This window comes from Nelusetta ayraudi, unplaced genomic scaffold (assembly GCF_046127955.1).
Source record: "Nelusetta ayraudi isolate G7.1 ecotype Tasmania unplaced genomic scaffold, CSIRO-AGI_Nayr_v1 ptg000022l, whole genome shotgun sequence".
NCBI classification, from domain to species: domain Eukaryota; kingdom Metazoa; phylum Chordata; class Actinopteri; order Tetraodontiformes; family Monacanthidae; genus Nelusetta; species Nelusetta ayraudi.
Window position 1 is genome coordinate 5,773,618 of NW_027466072.1, and position 13,930 is coordinate 5,787,547.

Consider the following 13,930-nt stretch of genomic DNA (forward strand, 5'->3'; position numbering starts at 1 on the left):
ATCGATTAAATTCTTAATCAACCTTTAATCGCTAATCGAGTAATTGTTAACATCCCTAGTTTGGCCTCATCAACCTCATCAACCCTTCCTCCTCCTGCAGGTGCGGCGAGAGCATGCTGTGCGTGGTGCCCGACATCTCTGCGTTCCGCGAGGGCTGGCGCTGGGTGCGGCAGCCCGTGCAGGTTCCCGTCACGCTGGTGCGGAACGACGGCATCATCTACTCCACCACGCTGACCTTCACCTACACGCCGGAGCCCGGCCCGCGGCCGCACTGCAACGCGGCCGGCGCCATCCTGCGGGCTGGCACCTCGCCGCTCCTCAGCAGCGGCGGCGGCGGCCAGGAGGCGGGGCCAGGAGGCGTCTACGGCCCCAACAGCACCGGCACCGGCGTCACGCCCTCTACCGCCGCCGCCGTGGTCTCCTAACACCCCACCTCCCCTCCCCCACCGCCGCCGCTGGGGACGCCTTGAGAAGGAGGGAGCGCCGCCGGGCAAACACAGACTAGGCGGGAATAATAACAAGAAAAAAAAACAAACACCAACAACAACTGACTCACTTGAAAGTGCTGCGTTTTTTGTTTCTTTTTCAAATTTTGGATACAAAGAAGCGTGGAAGAAGCGGAAGAAACGGCGGGCGGGAAAAAAAAAGAAGAAAGGAGCCGTGACGGAGGGTAGGAGAGGAGAGGAGGGATCGCTCCACTTCCCGATGGGCCAATGGGAATGGAGCTGTCAACACACCCGCCCTCGAGCATCATCTACGCTTTCCCCCTCCCCCACCTCCACCCCCACCCTGCTCCCTGTGGTTGACTTTTGGGACCTGCCCTTCCAGTTGTGCTGCGTTGGAGTGAGTGAGTCAGTGAGTGAGTGAGTGAGTGAGTCAGTGAGTCAGTGAGTGAGTGAGTCAGACTCCTGGGGGCTCGGAGCAGCAGCACCTTCACGCCGCCGTGAGGACGGAAACTGCAACTGCAACAATACGTCCCGCCGTGTACAAACAGCCCCCGCCCCCGGCCCCTCCGAAAGGAAAGTATATTGTTCCTGCTCTTCCTCCTCCCTCGTCCTCGTCCTCCCTCTCCATCACTCGCTTCACTGTGGCCCGTCCCATTGGTTTCTCCTGGAGGAGGTGGGACGCGTTGCTGTCGGGGGAGGGGCGAGGCATGGAGCGTGAGGATGGCGAGAAAGGGACACGCATTGAAAAACGAAAAACGACAAAAAAAAAAAAAAGTGACGATAACATAGTTTTTATGGACCAAGGATCATGTATAAGCTTTAGTAAAGGTACATTTTTCTCCATACCTTTTTTGTATTAAACATATAGTTCACTTTTGTTACCAAATAGTTTCTATTCTTCCTCTGAGCTCGGGCTTTGTTTCCCCACCTTGAGGTCCAAAATCCCTACCTGACCTTGTGACCTTACGACAAACGCCTGTTTTTTTTTGTTTTTGTTTTTTTGTCTTTCTTTTCAGTCTTTGGGTTTGGAACTTTGTGTGTTTTGATACTCTTTCTTCTTCTGTCTGGGGGGGAAAGAATCTGAAGTCTGGGTTGTTTTTTTTTTGCATAAGCGAAGGTTTTGTTTGTTTTTTTTATTTGTTTTTTTTTCAATTGGGGAATAACCTCAGAGGGCCTTTGTTCTTTTTTTCTTTTAAAAAAAAAAAAAATCATTGGTTTTTATGAAGTCTTTAAAAAAGAAAAGCTTTAAGCAACGCCTCTGCCTTGCCTACAGTACTCTGAATACGACAAAAAGAAAAATCGAAAACAAAAGGAAAACTTGACTCCCACATTTTCAGAAAAAAAAACAAGTTTGCTGTCGTCCAACAAATGGAACGCGAGCGTCACGGTTGACTTCTGAACGGATCGCCTTAGTACTGTATATCCTTACTGTATTCGCAGTCCAGCCGGTCACATATCCAACAACAACACCAACAACCACAACTCGTCTTTCAGCAGCCGTCCAGGTGTCTTCCAGTTGTGCTGTAGCTGCGGTGGCATTTAAACTCCCCCCCCCCAAAAAAAGAACCGAGAAAAGACGGACGCTTTTCAAATTCAATGTGGCCTTACTGATGATAATACGAACCTTTACATTTTTACTTATCTGCTGTTGACTCACTTTTTGCATAGCACAAAAGAGAAAAAAAAAAAAAAAAAAAAAAAAACGAGAAAAAGGAAACATAGAAACAAACGCCTGGCTTCTTTCTCAGCAGAGCTCGGCTGCATGGAGCTCGACGCTGCAGCTCCCGGGAATCACGTTGTCATGCGAACCAGCCTTATGAAGGATCTCCCAGCCTTCTTCTCCTTGCTCCTCTTAAATTATTTGGTGTAACAAGTACAAGAAACAAAGCTGTCGTTTTGTCTGTTTTTCTTCTCCTTGATTTCCTTCACACGGTGCCCAGCACCGCTTCACTTAAGGTACAAAGTCTCGCGAGCGCTGTAAGCTCTTTTTTTTCCAGCCTTCTCCTTATTATGTACAAAACAAAGAAAAGAAAAAAAGAAGAGAAAAAAAAGAAGAAAGAAAACGAAAAAGTTGTCAAAATCTCCTGTGGTTTTAAACGAGCGTGCGCACGTCGAGTAGTTGCACTCATACATGTTCACGGCGACGTCGTCTCCTGTGGGAACATAAAGGCCTTTTCTAGCCCTCTCTCTCTCTCTCTCTCTCTCTCTCTCGTTCTCTTTCTGTGTGTGTGTGTGTGTGTGTGTGTGTGTGTGTGTGTGTGTGTGTGTGTGTGTGTGTGTGTGTGTGTGTGTGTGTGCCCGCATGTGTACGTAATATCCAAGATGCATTTTTTTTCCTTTCCCAAAAATGGAAACAGCAATACTGTACAGGTCATTTCACCGTCTTTGTCCCCCTGAGAACTAGTTCACCAGCCAGCAAGTGTGTGTGTGTGTGTGTGTGTGTGTGTGTGTGTGTGTGTGTGTGTGTGTGTGTGTGTGTGTGTGTGTGTGTGTGTCTTTCTGCTGCAATGGAATACTGAGTCAGACTCGCTCCATTATCAAAGTGCTCCAACAGAAACCCCCTGAAGCGTTTCCCACCTTCCCCAGCAGGTCTTCCACCAGGATCCAACTGTCTTATTCGAGAACGTTCTAAAGGCAATACCGCTCATTTCAGTGTGACGCCACGGCAGTTCGCACACACTCTTCTGGAGGGTCAAAAAAAAAGTATACTGAGAATACTGTAACCTGAATGTCTGCTTCATGAAATCTTTCCAAATTCTTCTCCAACTCTTGAAATGGGAGAAAAAAACAGAAATTCACCTGCCAGTTTTCACTGTAAAAAAACAATTTTTCCCCATCAAAAGAAAAAAAACTTTGCCCACCTGTCAGTCATTAATGTTAAATGTTCTATATTGTAATATTGATATATTTTTTTTAAATTATTGGTACAAAGACTCCCCTCGTCTTACTAAAAAAAAAAAGTGCATTATTGCCTCTGCTGCCTAGGATGGCCTGGGAGTGTTTTTGTTTCTTTTCTTTTTTTTGTTCTTCCAGAGGCCACTTCCTGTTTCCAGAGGCCACTTCCTGTCTCTCCTGGAACTGTTGAGGAGTCGTGTAGCATCAAAAGCTATTTTCTTGCTTGTTTGCGCCTCGCCACACTGAACCCTGAACTCTGAACGCTGCACAGAGCTCACAAAGTCTTCAAATCTCAACTGTAGATTTGTCTTTTTTTCGTTTACTGGCTCAAAAGTTTGGTTTCAACTTTAACCTCTGCGTTGTTAACATACACACACTTTTCAGCCTTTTTTTTCTTTTTCCTTTTTTGTTGGTTTACACCTCTGCCTCCTTGATCATCTCATCAACCTGAACGGAGCAGCTTTTGTCACGTCCGTCAGCGTGGAGAAGCGTGATGGTTTTCTTTTCTGTTTAAGAAGAAAAAAAAATGTGTCGCCTTGACAATCTGAGCTGGTTTACAGTTTGTTTTGCTTTGTTTTTTTTCCTCTCTTCAAACAACTTTTGCAAAACTTTTTTTTTCTTAACCTTTACGGAGACGATGATACATAACTTTATAACCTCCTTGGTAAAAGGGGATCTTTGGTCAAAAAAATGTTACATGCCTTTTCAGTGAGGGAAGAAGAAAAATAAAATCCTCCATCTCATAATAGCGACGCTTTTTAGAGACATATCTTCAATCTCTCTCTCTCTCTCTCTCTCTCACTCTCTGTCTGCTCCTACTTGCTCCTTTATTTTTTACTTTGGCTCTTCCAAAAGCAGCTTTTCTCGTCGTCTCTTTTTTTAAATAACGAGCTCTGAACAACATATGTATCCTCTAATAATGCCAAATGTCTTTTTTATATAATGTAGTTTTCATGCACTGCTAAACTAAACGGGGCAGAGTGAGAGGCAGCTTTAAAACAAATGAAACAAAACAAAAAAAAAAGAGGAGTGTGGAGCCCTTCTCTGTCGCACTCAGCCTTACTTCTCCTTTAAGACTATTTGGCTGTTTGCACTACAGAGCGCTAACTGTTTTTTCTTTCTCTTCTCTTCTCTCCCCGGCGTTCAGTCGGGTGTTTTGTTCCCGACACGCAGCCTGTCGATGCTTAGCTTTGCTGCAGTCCGGTTTTTTTGTTTGGTTTTGTTTGGTTTTTTTCTTTGTCCTTGTTGTGGTCACCTTCTCTTCTCCTCATCCACGTCCTGTCACTATCTTACACTCTTGCTGTATCTGTGTATTACTCTAGTAAGTGGTAAGCAGAGGTGTCATTGTGGTAGTATACTCAGTGCTCAAAGGGTTGCTGATGGTAGAAACCTGTGCCGTTTGTAACATTTTTTAGCAATAACGTCAAAAGAAAAAAACAAAAAACAAAAGGGGACAGTTGTTTGGGGTTTTTTTGTATTTTTTTTTTTAAATAACATATGTTAGTTTTTTTGTACATATTGCAGCTCCAGGTCATGCTCAAATCTGTATGTCATTGAAAGAAGAAGAAGAAAAAAAATTTAAAAAAAAAGAGACAAAAAACTTGCAATATTGGCATAAAAATGAGAAATAAAAAGTGATTTAAAAAAAAAAAACTTGTATCTTTAATTGAACTGACAGTTTTTTTTTCTTTTGTTGTTGGATGTTTCTAATCCAACTAATCTTCTCAAGGTGGCTCTCGCATTCCAAGTTTGAAAACTCAAACCTTCAGCTGATTGGCGTGTCGCAGGACCGATCGGCATCGTTAAGGACAAAGTGGGTGGAGCTTCAGACTAAGTGTGGTTGAGACCAAAACTGGACATATCTGTGAACTTGTAAATAATGGAATGTGGTTGGTGTCATCAGAAATGATTGGACTTTTCTACTAAAGCAAATCAGATGCAGCTGTTATAATGATATTAACTACACGTGTAAAAATGTTCAATTAAATGCGACTAATTTAATTGAATCGATTAAATTCTTAATCAACAATTAATCGATAATCGATTAATTGTTGACATCCCAAAGCTGAAGGCTTCTCTCTCCTGCTGAACATCTTTGAATGTGAAGCGTTTTATTTAACACTGTTGAAGTGAATCTAATTCCAAGATGTCCCATCCTGTTGGTAGGCTTGATGGGTGAAGAGTTACCTGCACTTGCATCTTGAGCGCCTCCAGCTGTCTAAAGGCAGGACGGCCGGCAGGCTGATAATGGGAGGCTGTTGTTAATGTGCAATAATAAAGCTGTCCCAGCAGGTCCCTGTGTTCTTCCCTCCCTCATGCTGCCCCCCACCACTCCAACTTCTCTTCAAGCCATTAAAGCCCCGAGTTGCTTCTGCACGCTGGGCACTCGTTGCCTTTTTATGGTCAACTGTAAGTCAGATCTTAGAAGATAAAAGCGTGTTTACACGTTTTAGAAGGATGCAGAACAGTTCCCAGTGCAGCTTGGCTTTTGAGTTTTAATATGTTGCTAGATCAGTGAAGTCAGTGGGATTACATTCAGTCTTGGCTGCAGCTTGGATGACCATCACACATCGACACAGTAAAACAGTACTTAAAATGCAATAGTCTATTTTTCAAGACCTTGGACAGAAAAAAAAACAGCTGAGGTTTCAGTTTCAGCAGGAGTGGAAATCAGGCGATGAGTATTTATTTATTTATTATTTACACAGGGACTGGAGATACAGGTGTAGCAAATCCCACCAGGTGATAAGGCTTCTTTGCACTTCCTGGAGTACACACACACAGTGACCGCTTTCTGGCTCCCTCTCACTCAGTGGATCAAGGCCGACAGCAGTGCTATCTACATGCAGACACATTGACAAGCTTGTTTCTTTTCTTTTTTTTTGTCCCTCCAAACAAAACACTGCCTGTTTGTGAGGAAGATCAGAGGGCAACTAACACATGCAAATTAAAAACCGTCTCTGCGTTAATAACCTGCTCTGTGTGACAGTTTTTTTTTTTAGTTTTTTTTTAGAAAAATCAGAAATTTAATGGCCAGTGGTTCTGTGACAAAACTTATCAAAATGAGCACCAATAATTAAGAAGTTATTGGCCTACAACATTAAGTCAAAATGTTTTTTGGAAAATTTGTACAAAAAGCAACATAAAGTCTCAATACTGCTTCGTAGATGTTATTCAAATGTATGGAGGAGTCGTGTTAAATCTGGTGAGTTTCAAGATGTTTGGTGCGACTCATGTCTACGAGGCCACTTTGAGTATTTTATCAGAGAATCTGGCGTCAACATCAGCGTTTTGACTCTTATTCTCTGGCCGAGTTGGACAACACCACACAAGCAGTTTGTTGTTGTACTTTTAGTTGTTGTTATGTGCAAGTATATGGCTGCCACAGGCCTCAGTTGTCTTGGCAATGGGTGGATCTCTTCCCTGATGTGAAACTCCAGAATGTTCATGTCCAGAATTTCCTTTGGGTGAGAATATTGGTGAAATTGTATTTTTTTGGACGGAGCGATATTCTTTTGGCAGTGTGTGAAGTGTCAGATGGTGTTTTTTCGATCCACCGTGAAACGTTGTCTTGTCAGGGAGGTTTGCGGTGGAAGAGAAGAAGAGAAGTGGTTCCCCGCGTTACGACCAAAGTCTCTCGGCTGTCTGGAGCTCCTGGGACTCTGTGAACTGCTGCGTCTGCATCCCTGGCATGTTAGGATGTGAGAAGAACCAAGCGCTCCCTGCTTCAATAACTCACACCTGCTGTACGCCGCTGCAAACAACACCTCCAAGCCCCTCCCCCTTTTCTCAAGTCCAGTCATCCACTTGGAGTCCGGCGCTCACACGCAGTCGGTGGAGCGTGTATTGGCTCCGCTGGGCGGCGTGTGGCCATTCAGCTCCACGCTCCTGGCCGCCGTCCTCACCTCCCCTCCTCTGGCCATCCTGATTGCGGCTGACCTCCTCTCGACTTCTCTTCCTCCTCCTCCTCTTCCCCCTCCTTCGCCTTTACTCAAGCACCTGCAGCAGGTGAACGTGGCCAGCATGCCCTGGCGGAAGCGCTTGTGCATGAAGCAGTAGATGATGGGGTTGACGCAGGCCGAGGTGTAGGACAGCAGATGGATGAAGGAGATGGGGGCGCCCGTGAGGCGGTAGGCTGAGCGCCGGTCGAAGGCCTGCCAGGCGTTGACCACAAAGACGGGCGTCCAGCACAGGAAGAAGAGGAAGACGATGACCAGCAGCATGCGGATGACCCGCTTCTTGGCCATCAGGTTGGCCGTGGAGCTGCTGCTGCTGCTGGCCACACGGCCCACCATGGGCGTACTGCTGGAGTTGCCCAGCAGGCTCTTCCTCTTGGATGGCTGCATGTAACAGCCGTCGCTGTCACCGGGCTTGATGCTGCCGCCGCTGGACTGTCTGTCTGCAAGGGGGGGGCCAGGACATTTCAACTTCTGTGATACAAGACGTGTGTGTTTTGTTATTAGATAGATAGATAGATAGATAGATAGGTATCGTCATTGCACAGAAATACAATGACATTCAGTGCACTCATGTACTGGAAAAGGGTAGCATAATGAAAAGTCAGTACAATACATTGAAAAAAAAAAGCGCATCTCATTCATTCAGTGCATCCATGTCTTCATACACTGTGCCATCAACCTTCGGGCCATTGTATGCATTAGGGATTACAAACACTAATGCAAAATTACATTTTGCAAATTTCTCCTGGAGATCAAAAAAGTATCTATCCAATCTAATCTAATCTACAAAGTGCATAAAAGTAAGTGCAGAGCAGCATGTGGTGTAATGTCATCGTATCATGCTGATAGTTGATGATTTGTACCTCGGCAGGTTTTCCTGCTGGAGAGCTCGAACTTGATGCCTCGGTAGAGCTCCAGGGAGATGAGGCCGTACGCCGTCATCATGAGGATCCCGGGAATCAGGAAGAGCAGCAGCAACAGCGACACGTACCTGGCAGGGGACGGAGCACAGGGAGAGAAGGTCAGTGGCAAAGAGGGGCAAAAAAACATATTCAGGCTCGGGGCGTCTTCAGACAACTCATAGTTGTCTGCTTCAAATACAACACCTGCATTTGAGTCTGGTCTATTTTAGCTCCCGCTATGATTAGATCTGTTCCAAAAATGTTCCTTAAAAGCTCCAAAATGCACTGTGAGAATAAGGCCTCTGTAGTTTTCTAACAATAATCTGACTCTATCTTTTCTCTGCCAGTGAGCTCTACAGAAATGAGAAAAATCCATCCATTGCCTTTTGTGCTGGCACTACTTTAACAGCTTCAAGCAGCTTCTGGGGACGTGGACAAGGAAGGTCTAGCACAGGGGTGGGCAAACTTTTTGATTGGTGGGGCCACAATGGGTTCTAAAATTTGACAGAGGGGCCGCAGCAGCAGCTGATGGATGGAGTGTTTTGGTGAGCCACCTCATAGCAGGAAAAAATTCATCATGGGATATGTAGATAAATATGTGCACTAATGTCTATTGAAAATGAACCAAAGCAAAGTTACAACAAAAACAGTGTCTTTGAAGCACCCACAGTATTTCGCTCTTTCTTGAAATGACTCTTAAAACACTGAAAAATGGATGAAATACAGTACAGCTATTGTATGACTTACTATTAATATAATATCTTCAGGTTTGGTGGGCTGGATTAAAAAGCTTTAACTGGCTGCATATGGCCCCCGAGCCGCAGTTTGCCCACACCGAGTCTAGCGGATTATGAGTTTCTTAAAAAACAACAGGACAAAAATAATTATTTATGAGATTTGCTTTGATTTTGAAAATCAATGAATGACTCTTTTGGCTGCCTCAGTCTCAGAGTGAAAACTCTCCCACTGGGAGGAACAGTGACACAGACGTCAAATAACTCCAATATACCAAACACACAAAACCAAAGCAAAGCTCACCAGGACTGTTGGATGACATCGTTGGGCCAAACCAGGCGGCACATGTGACCCGTGCTGTTGTCTCGACGGGTGAAGGGTTTGAGCGTGCTGGAGATGGGGTAGGGCAGCATGAGGATGAAGGAGGCCACCCAGGTGGCGGTGATGACCTTGGCGGCGTGGGACTTGGTCTGCCACACCCTGGATTTTAGCGGGTTGCAAATGGCGCTGTAGCGCTCCAGGGAGATGGCCACCAGGTTGAAGGTGGAAACACTCACAGAGACGCCTGGAGGGACAAGGAAAAGACAGGAATGGAGGAGGAGTGGACGGATGTGACAGACGGTGCTCTGATAAAAACGACAGAACAGAAGGGAAAAGAACTAAAGGCAGAGCAGAGCTGGGACACTGGAGTGAACAGTGCACTCTGCCTTCAATTTCACCCACTGGAAGAATACTGCGTTCCTGCACTGCAACAATAACTAAGCAAACAAATAAACAAAAAAACAGCCACAAAATAGAGACTAAAGAAAAGCAGAATACATCTGACGTCCAGTGGCATCTGGAAGGCTCGCAGCCTGACTTGACGCAAATGCTACGTTAGCCTGGAAGATAGGCTACCTCAGAGGGAGGCAGGGGGCGTCCTGTGTCAGGTCAAGTCAGTTCAACAGCTATAGAAGAAAAAAGAGAAACATCGGAGCACCTCAGCCTGGAGAAGATGTTCAGTCGTGTGGCTGATGCTTCAATGACACCATGTAAACAGGGACGGAGACGTGCTACATGCTAATGTTGAGGTCTGTTAGCTGCAGTGGCCATCTGTTGGGTGGTATGTGTGTTAGAAAGCGTAGAGAATACTGCATAAGAGTGAACTGTCTTGAGTTTACGTTTAATGTAACAATTGCAGCTGCTCGTTGCATTGACTGTGAATTAAAAAAAATATGTTTTTATAAGCTCCTCCTTTAAAGTTAATGTCTAGCTTTAGGTGTCTGTCAAGCTTATCAGTCCTCCAGGTCTTCTTAAAGTAGTTAGGGCAACTGTACTTGTTCTTGTGATCTTGAAGACGTTTCGCCTCTCTTTCCAAAAGACTTCTTCACTTCTCAAATAAAGGAGTTGGAGAGTCCCAGGTATTGAACCACCAGGAGGTGGGGGTGGGGCTAAGGCTCATGGTACGTTCAATTACCATAGGTGTTGATTTTCCAACCAAAGGTGTTGATTATGCTAATAGAGTGATCTTTATTTTGTATTTCTGGCCTTATCTAAAAATTTGACAAAGTAAAATATTTCTATGTCTAAGATTATTACTTCCTTTTTAGATTGTCCTTGCTGCATGTCGTTAGCCTATGAAGAGTGGAACAACCGCTTTGGTTGTACACTAAATGGCTTTCAAAGCTGCTGTTGGACAGCCGACTACCAATTCAAATCAGAAAATTCAGAGAAAAGTTGTTTACGTTCCTCAGATAGCAACTAATTTAAAGGGAGCGAAGGCCCTCGGAGTTCACTGTGTGTCGCATGGCTGCGTCTCCCACAACTGAACAGTCAGCACCCTGTCACCGTGGTGGCAGCGGCGCACGTGATACTGTGTGGCACATCAGCTGCGGTGTCACATTCGATTTGAGCCGCAGAGAGGAGACAGAGCACATCCAGCGCCGCCTGTCACCAAGTCAGACTCAACACACTGAGTCACTTTTTAAACAAGAACAACTGGCCTGTGAATACATTTAGATTAGTGCCTCGCACGAACTGAGAGGAACGACGCAGAACGAGATAAACATGCGGACAATTGGGATAATGATGCTGCAGGATGTCACTGAGCGATGCTGGGAGTAATGGGAGGAATGAGGTAAATCAGATTTCCTTGCAGACCTGTTATTGGATGAAAATTAAATATTGGTGAAGTGTGTAATGAGCGAGGCTTATTAGAGAGCTCCCAGCATCGACTTATTGAAAGGTAGAGAGAAATAACTGGGAGTTAATAGGAAGGGAAATGTTGATTCACAGTCGTGACGCGTCTGACTCATCTCCCTCCAGCTGACTCTGGCTTCTGAATCTGAATCATTTACATCATTTAAATTGGATAGTTTCATTCAAATAAAACAAAAAATGGGAGAGTGTTAAACTTTTGGCTCAATTGGATGTTTTTTTGAAATGAAGTTTGGAGGAGACATTTTTACCAATTTCAAACACTCACAGCAGTCTTCCATACTTTAACATCCCTGGCCCTATTCATTGCTCCAGGTGTTTAGTTCCTTTAAATTCTAGCAACATATCAGGGATTCAGGGCAAATCCGACTTGAAGGTGGTTTTTTTTGTATCCCCTAATCCTGTTGGGGAGCCGTTTATGTGTTAAGGACCATCAGTGCCCTTTGTGACATCACACAGAGCTCTTTCCTAAAACGTGTGTATATACCTCACACTTTTAGCTCACACCATCAAAAGTGGAAATTAAGTAAAAGTAAAATGTTATGCTCATGTGGGTGAAATATAATAATATATAGTTAATAATATACTTCAGTTAGATAAAATGGGTGAAAGTGATTTTTTTTGTTTTGTTTTTTACAAGGGACATTTAAATATTTTTGCTCAAATGGAGGTCACAGAAGATATACAACCTAAAAAAAAAAATAATAAATAAAACTACAAATCACTACTACTTTTATCTTTATCACAAAGTATTAAGGTTTTGGGTGGTGACAAAAGTTTTAGAAAGTAGCATAATTTATCTTCAAAGTCCAGCGGTGCAACGCTCACCCATGAAGTACATGACCAACTTGCACACCCCGGCACCGAAGACGAAGTCCCGCATGAGGTTGGGGATGAGTGTGAAGGGGATGCAGACCACCGACACCATCAGGTCGCTGGCGGACAGCGACAGCAGGAAGAGGTTGGTGACGGTCCTCATGCGCTTGTTCCTCACCAGCACGGCGATGATGAGGCTGTTGCCCAGGACGCTGAGCAGGAAGATCAGGCTGTAGAGGATGATCCGCACCGTTTGGTCGATGTCTGCGGGGGGGATGAGGACACGCGCGCGCGTCAGCGGCTGCGTCATTCATAAAAAAAGCGCAACCTGACTGCTTCTTTGTCCCCCTTTCTCCCTTGGCCGCTTCTTTTTATATCCCCCAGAATTACGTAAAACCACTTTAATATTCCTAAAATATTTATTTGCCACTACTTGTGCTGGAGTGGCTTTGTGGCGCGAGTGCGCGCACGATTGTAATTTTAAATGTCTTGGAGTATAATCACAGTAGACATGGATTGGACTTCACGATGGGGACGCTGAAATTAGCGTTGTGCGCTCAAGTGTGAATGTTAATGGCCGTGCACTTGACTTTTACATATGTGCCGCGACGCACAAACAGCTCACAGTTTGCAGAATGATCTCAGCCGTGTGCGTAATGTGCACTGACGCACAAAAAATGTCAATTCAATGTCGATTCTTCCTTCTAAAACAAAATGATCGCATTTTTGGGTCACATGTATGACTTAATTATCCGGACGTTAGTGCACAGATGACAGCGGGATGTATACCTTTAGGTTCGACAGAAGATTCCTCCTCGTCCTCGCACTCGGAAATATTCTTGATGCCAAAATTACACAAAATCTTGTTCAGGTCAGTTGAATTCATGAGCATGCCGTGTATCGTGAACGTCTCCATTGCGCGTCCTCTCTGGCTTCGAGCTTCAAGTGAAGTCAGTCACAGCAGGGCGTAGCACTCGTCATAATCTCGGCCAAAAACAATCCAAAATTTGAAGTTGTTTTTCTTTAACTCTGAATTCCTACCCTGTCTATATGTTCCAAATTGAAACAAGGGAGTTGAAAAGCTGCCGTTCTCTCTCTCTCTCTCTCTCTCTCTCTCTCTCTCTCTCTCTCTCCCTCTCTCTCTCTCTCTCTCTCTCTCTCCAAGTTTCCGTGCGCTCCCGGACCGGTGAGCTGCGCTCCAGCACTGCGCTGTGCTGCACGCCGAGCTCGACTGACACGCAGAGGAGCCGCATTCTTCAATGACGAGACCGCCTTTGGGGTCTCCGCAAGTCAGCAGCACTATACCCTCTCACACTGACACAGTGCGGGACAACCACTACCTACATTCTCTGCGTTTGCAATGTCGTGTTGTGAAGGACAATGAAATGAAGCCACACACTAGAAACACAAGACCTTTGACTGGATAAACGACATCTCCTCGTGATGTCAGTATACGGGCCTACTCCTTTTCTGTGCGTTCTATCTGTTGCAGTGCGCGCACCCATCCCCGTGTCGCCGCTTGATGTTAGACGCGTGTGGCATTTCATGTGAACATGCCAGCGGTCATGTGGGAGGCTCGATGAGTCGGACCCAATTGTTGTGATGTCTGGAGAAATGCGCTGCGTTCCCCCAATGCCCAAACAACGCCAATCCTCATATTTTGTAAACAGCTGCGCGCCAAGATGTGGTCCATAGTTTACTGGTTATTATTTAAAAAACAACAACAACAACAACAACAACAACAACAACAACAACAACAACAACAACAACAAAAACAACAACAACAAACAAACAAACAAACAAACAAACAAACAAACAAACAAAAAACTTGTTCTCTTCATCTGAAAGATTTAAAGCGGTCGTTGATTTTTACTGGCTTGTGAATCACTATTAAATTGTGACGACAGATGCGTGCAGTCCCAACCCCCACCCCCGGTGAGAAGCGTTTAGGGCAAACATTTCAAATGGGTTTAAATTATAG

The 13,930-nt window shown here is 44.9% G+C and overlaps 2 protein-coding genes across 3 annotated transcripts in view; one reads left to right on the top strand and one right to left on the bottom strand.

Annotated features, from left to right (window-relative positions):
- Positions 1-1,996, top strand: part of rbpjb (recombination signal binding protein for immunoglobulin kappa J region b) — a 39,492-nt gene extending 37,496 nt beyond the window's left edge. Inside the window, exon 11 of the mRNA XM_076028376.1 lies at positions 101-1,996. Within this exon, the coding sequence (XP_075884491.1) occupies positions 101-425 (325 nt within the window). The 3' untranslated portion in view covers positions 426-1,996. The remainder of the gene's footprint in view (positions 1-100) is intronic.
- Positions 1,997-6,023: 4,027 nt separating this feature from the next.
- cckar (cholecystokinin A receptor) lies at positions 6,024-13,546 on the bottom strand. Of its 2 annotated transcripts, none has more exons than XM_076028379.1 (5): positions 13,363-13,546; positions 11,962-12,213; positions 9,241-9,502; positions 8,164-8,291; positions 6,024-7,740 (listed from the first exon to the last, which is right to left on the bottom strand). In XM_076028379.1, exons 2-5 carry the CDS (start codon positions 12,110-12,112, stop codon positions 7,163-7,165), a joined length of 1,119 nt encoding a protein of 372 aa, XP_075884494.1. In that variant the 5' UTR covers positions 12,113-12,213; positions 13,363-13,546; the 3' UTR covers positions 6,024-7,162. The 2 variants fall into 2 exon arrangements, with proteins under 2 accessions (XP_075884494.1, XP_075884493.1); XM_076028378.1 differs by lacking the exon at positions 13,363-13,546 and adding an exon at positions 12,739-13,272.
- Positions 13,547-13,930: the final 384 nt, after the last annotated feature.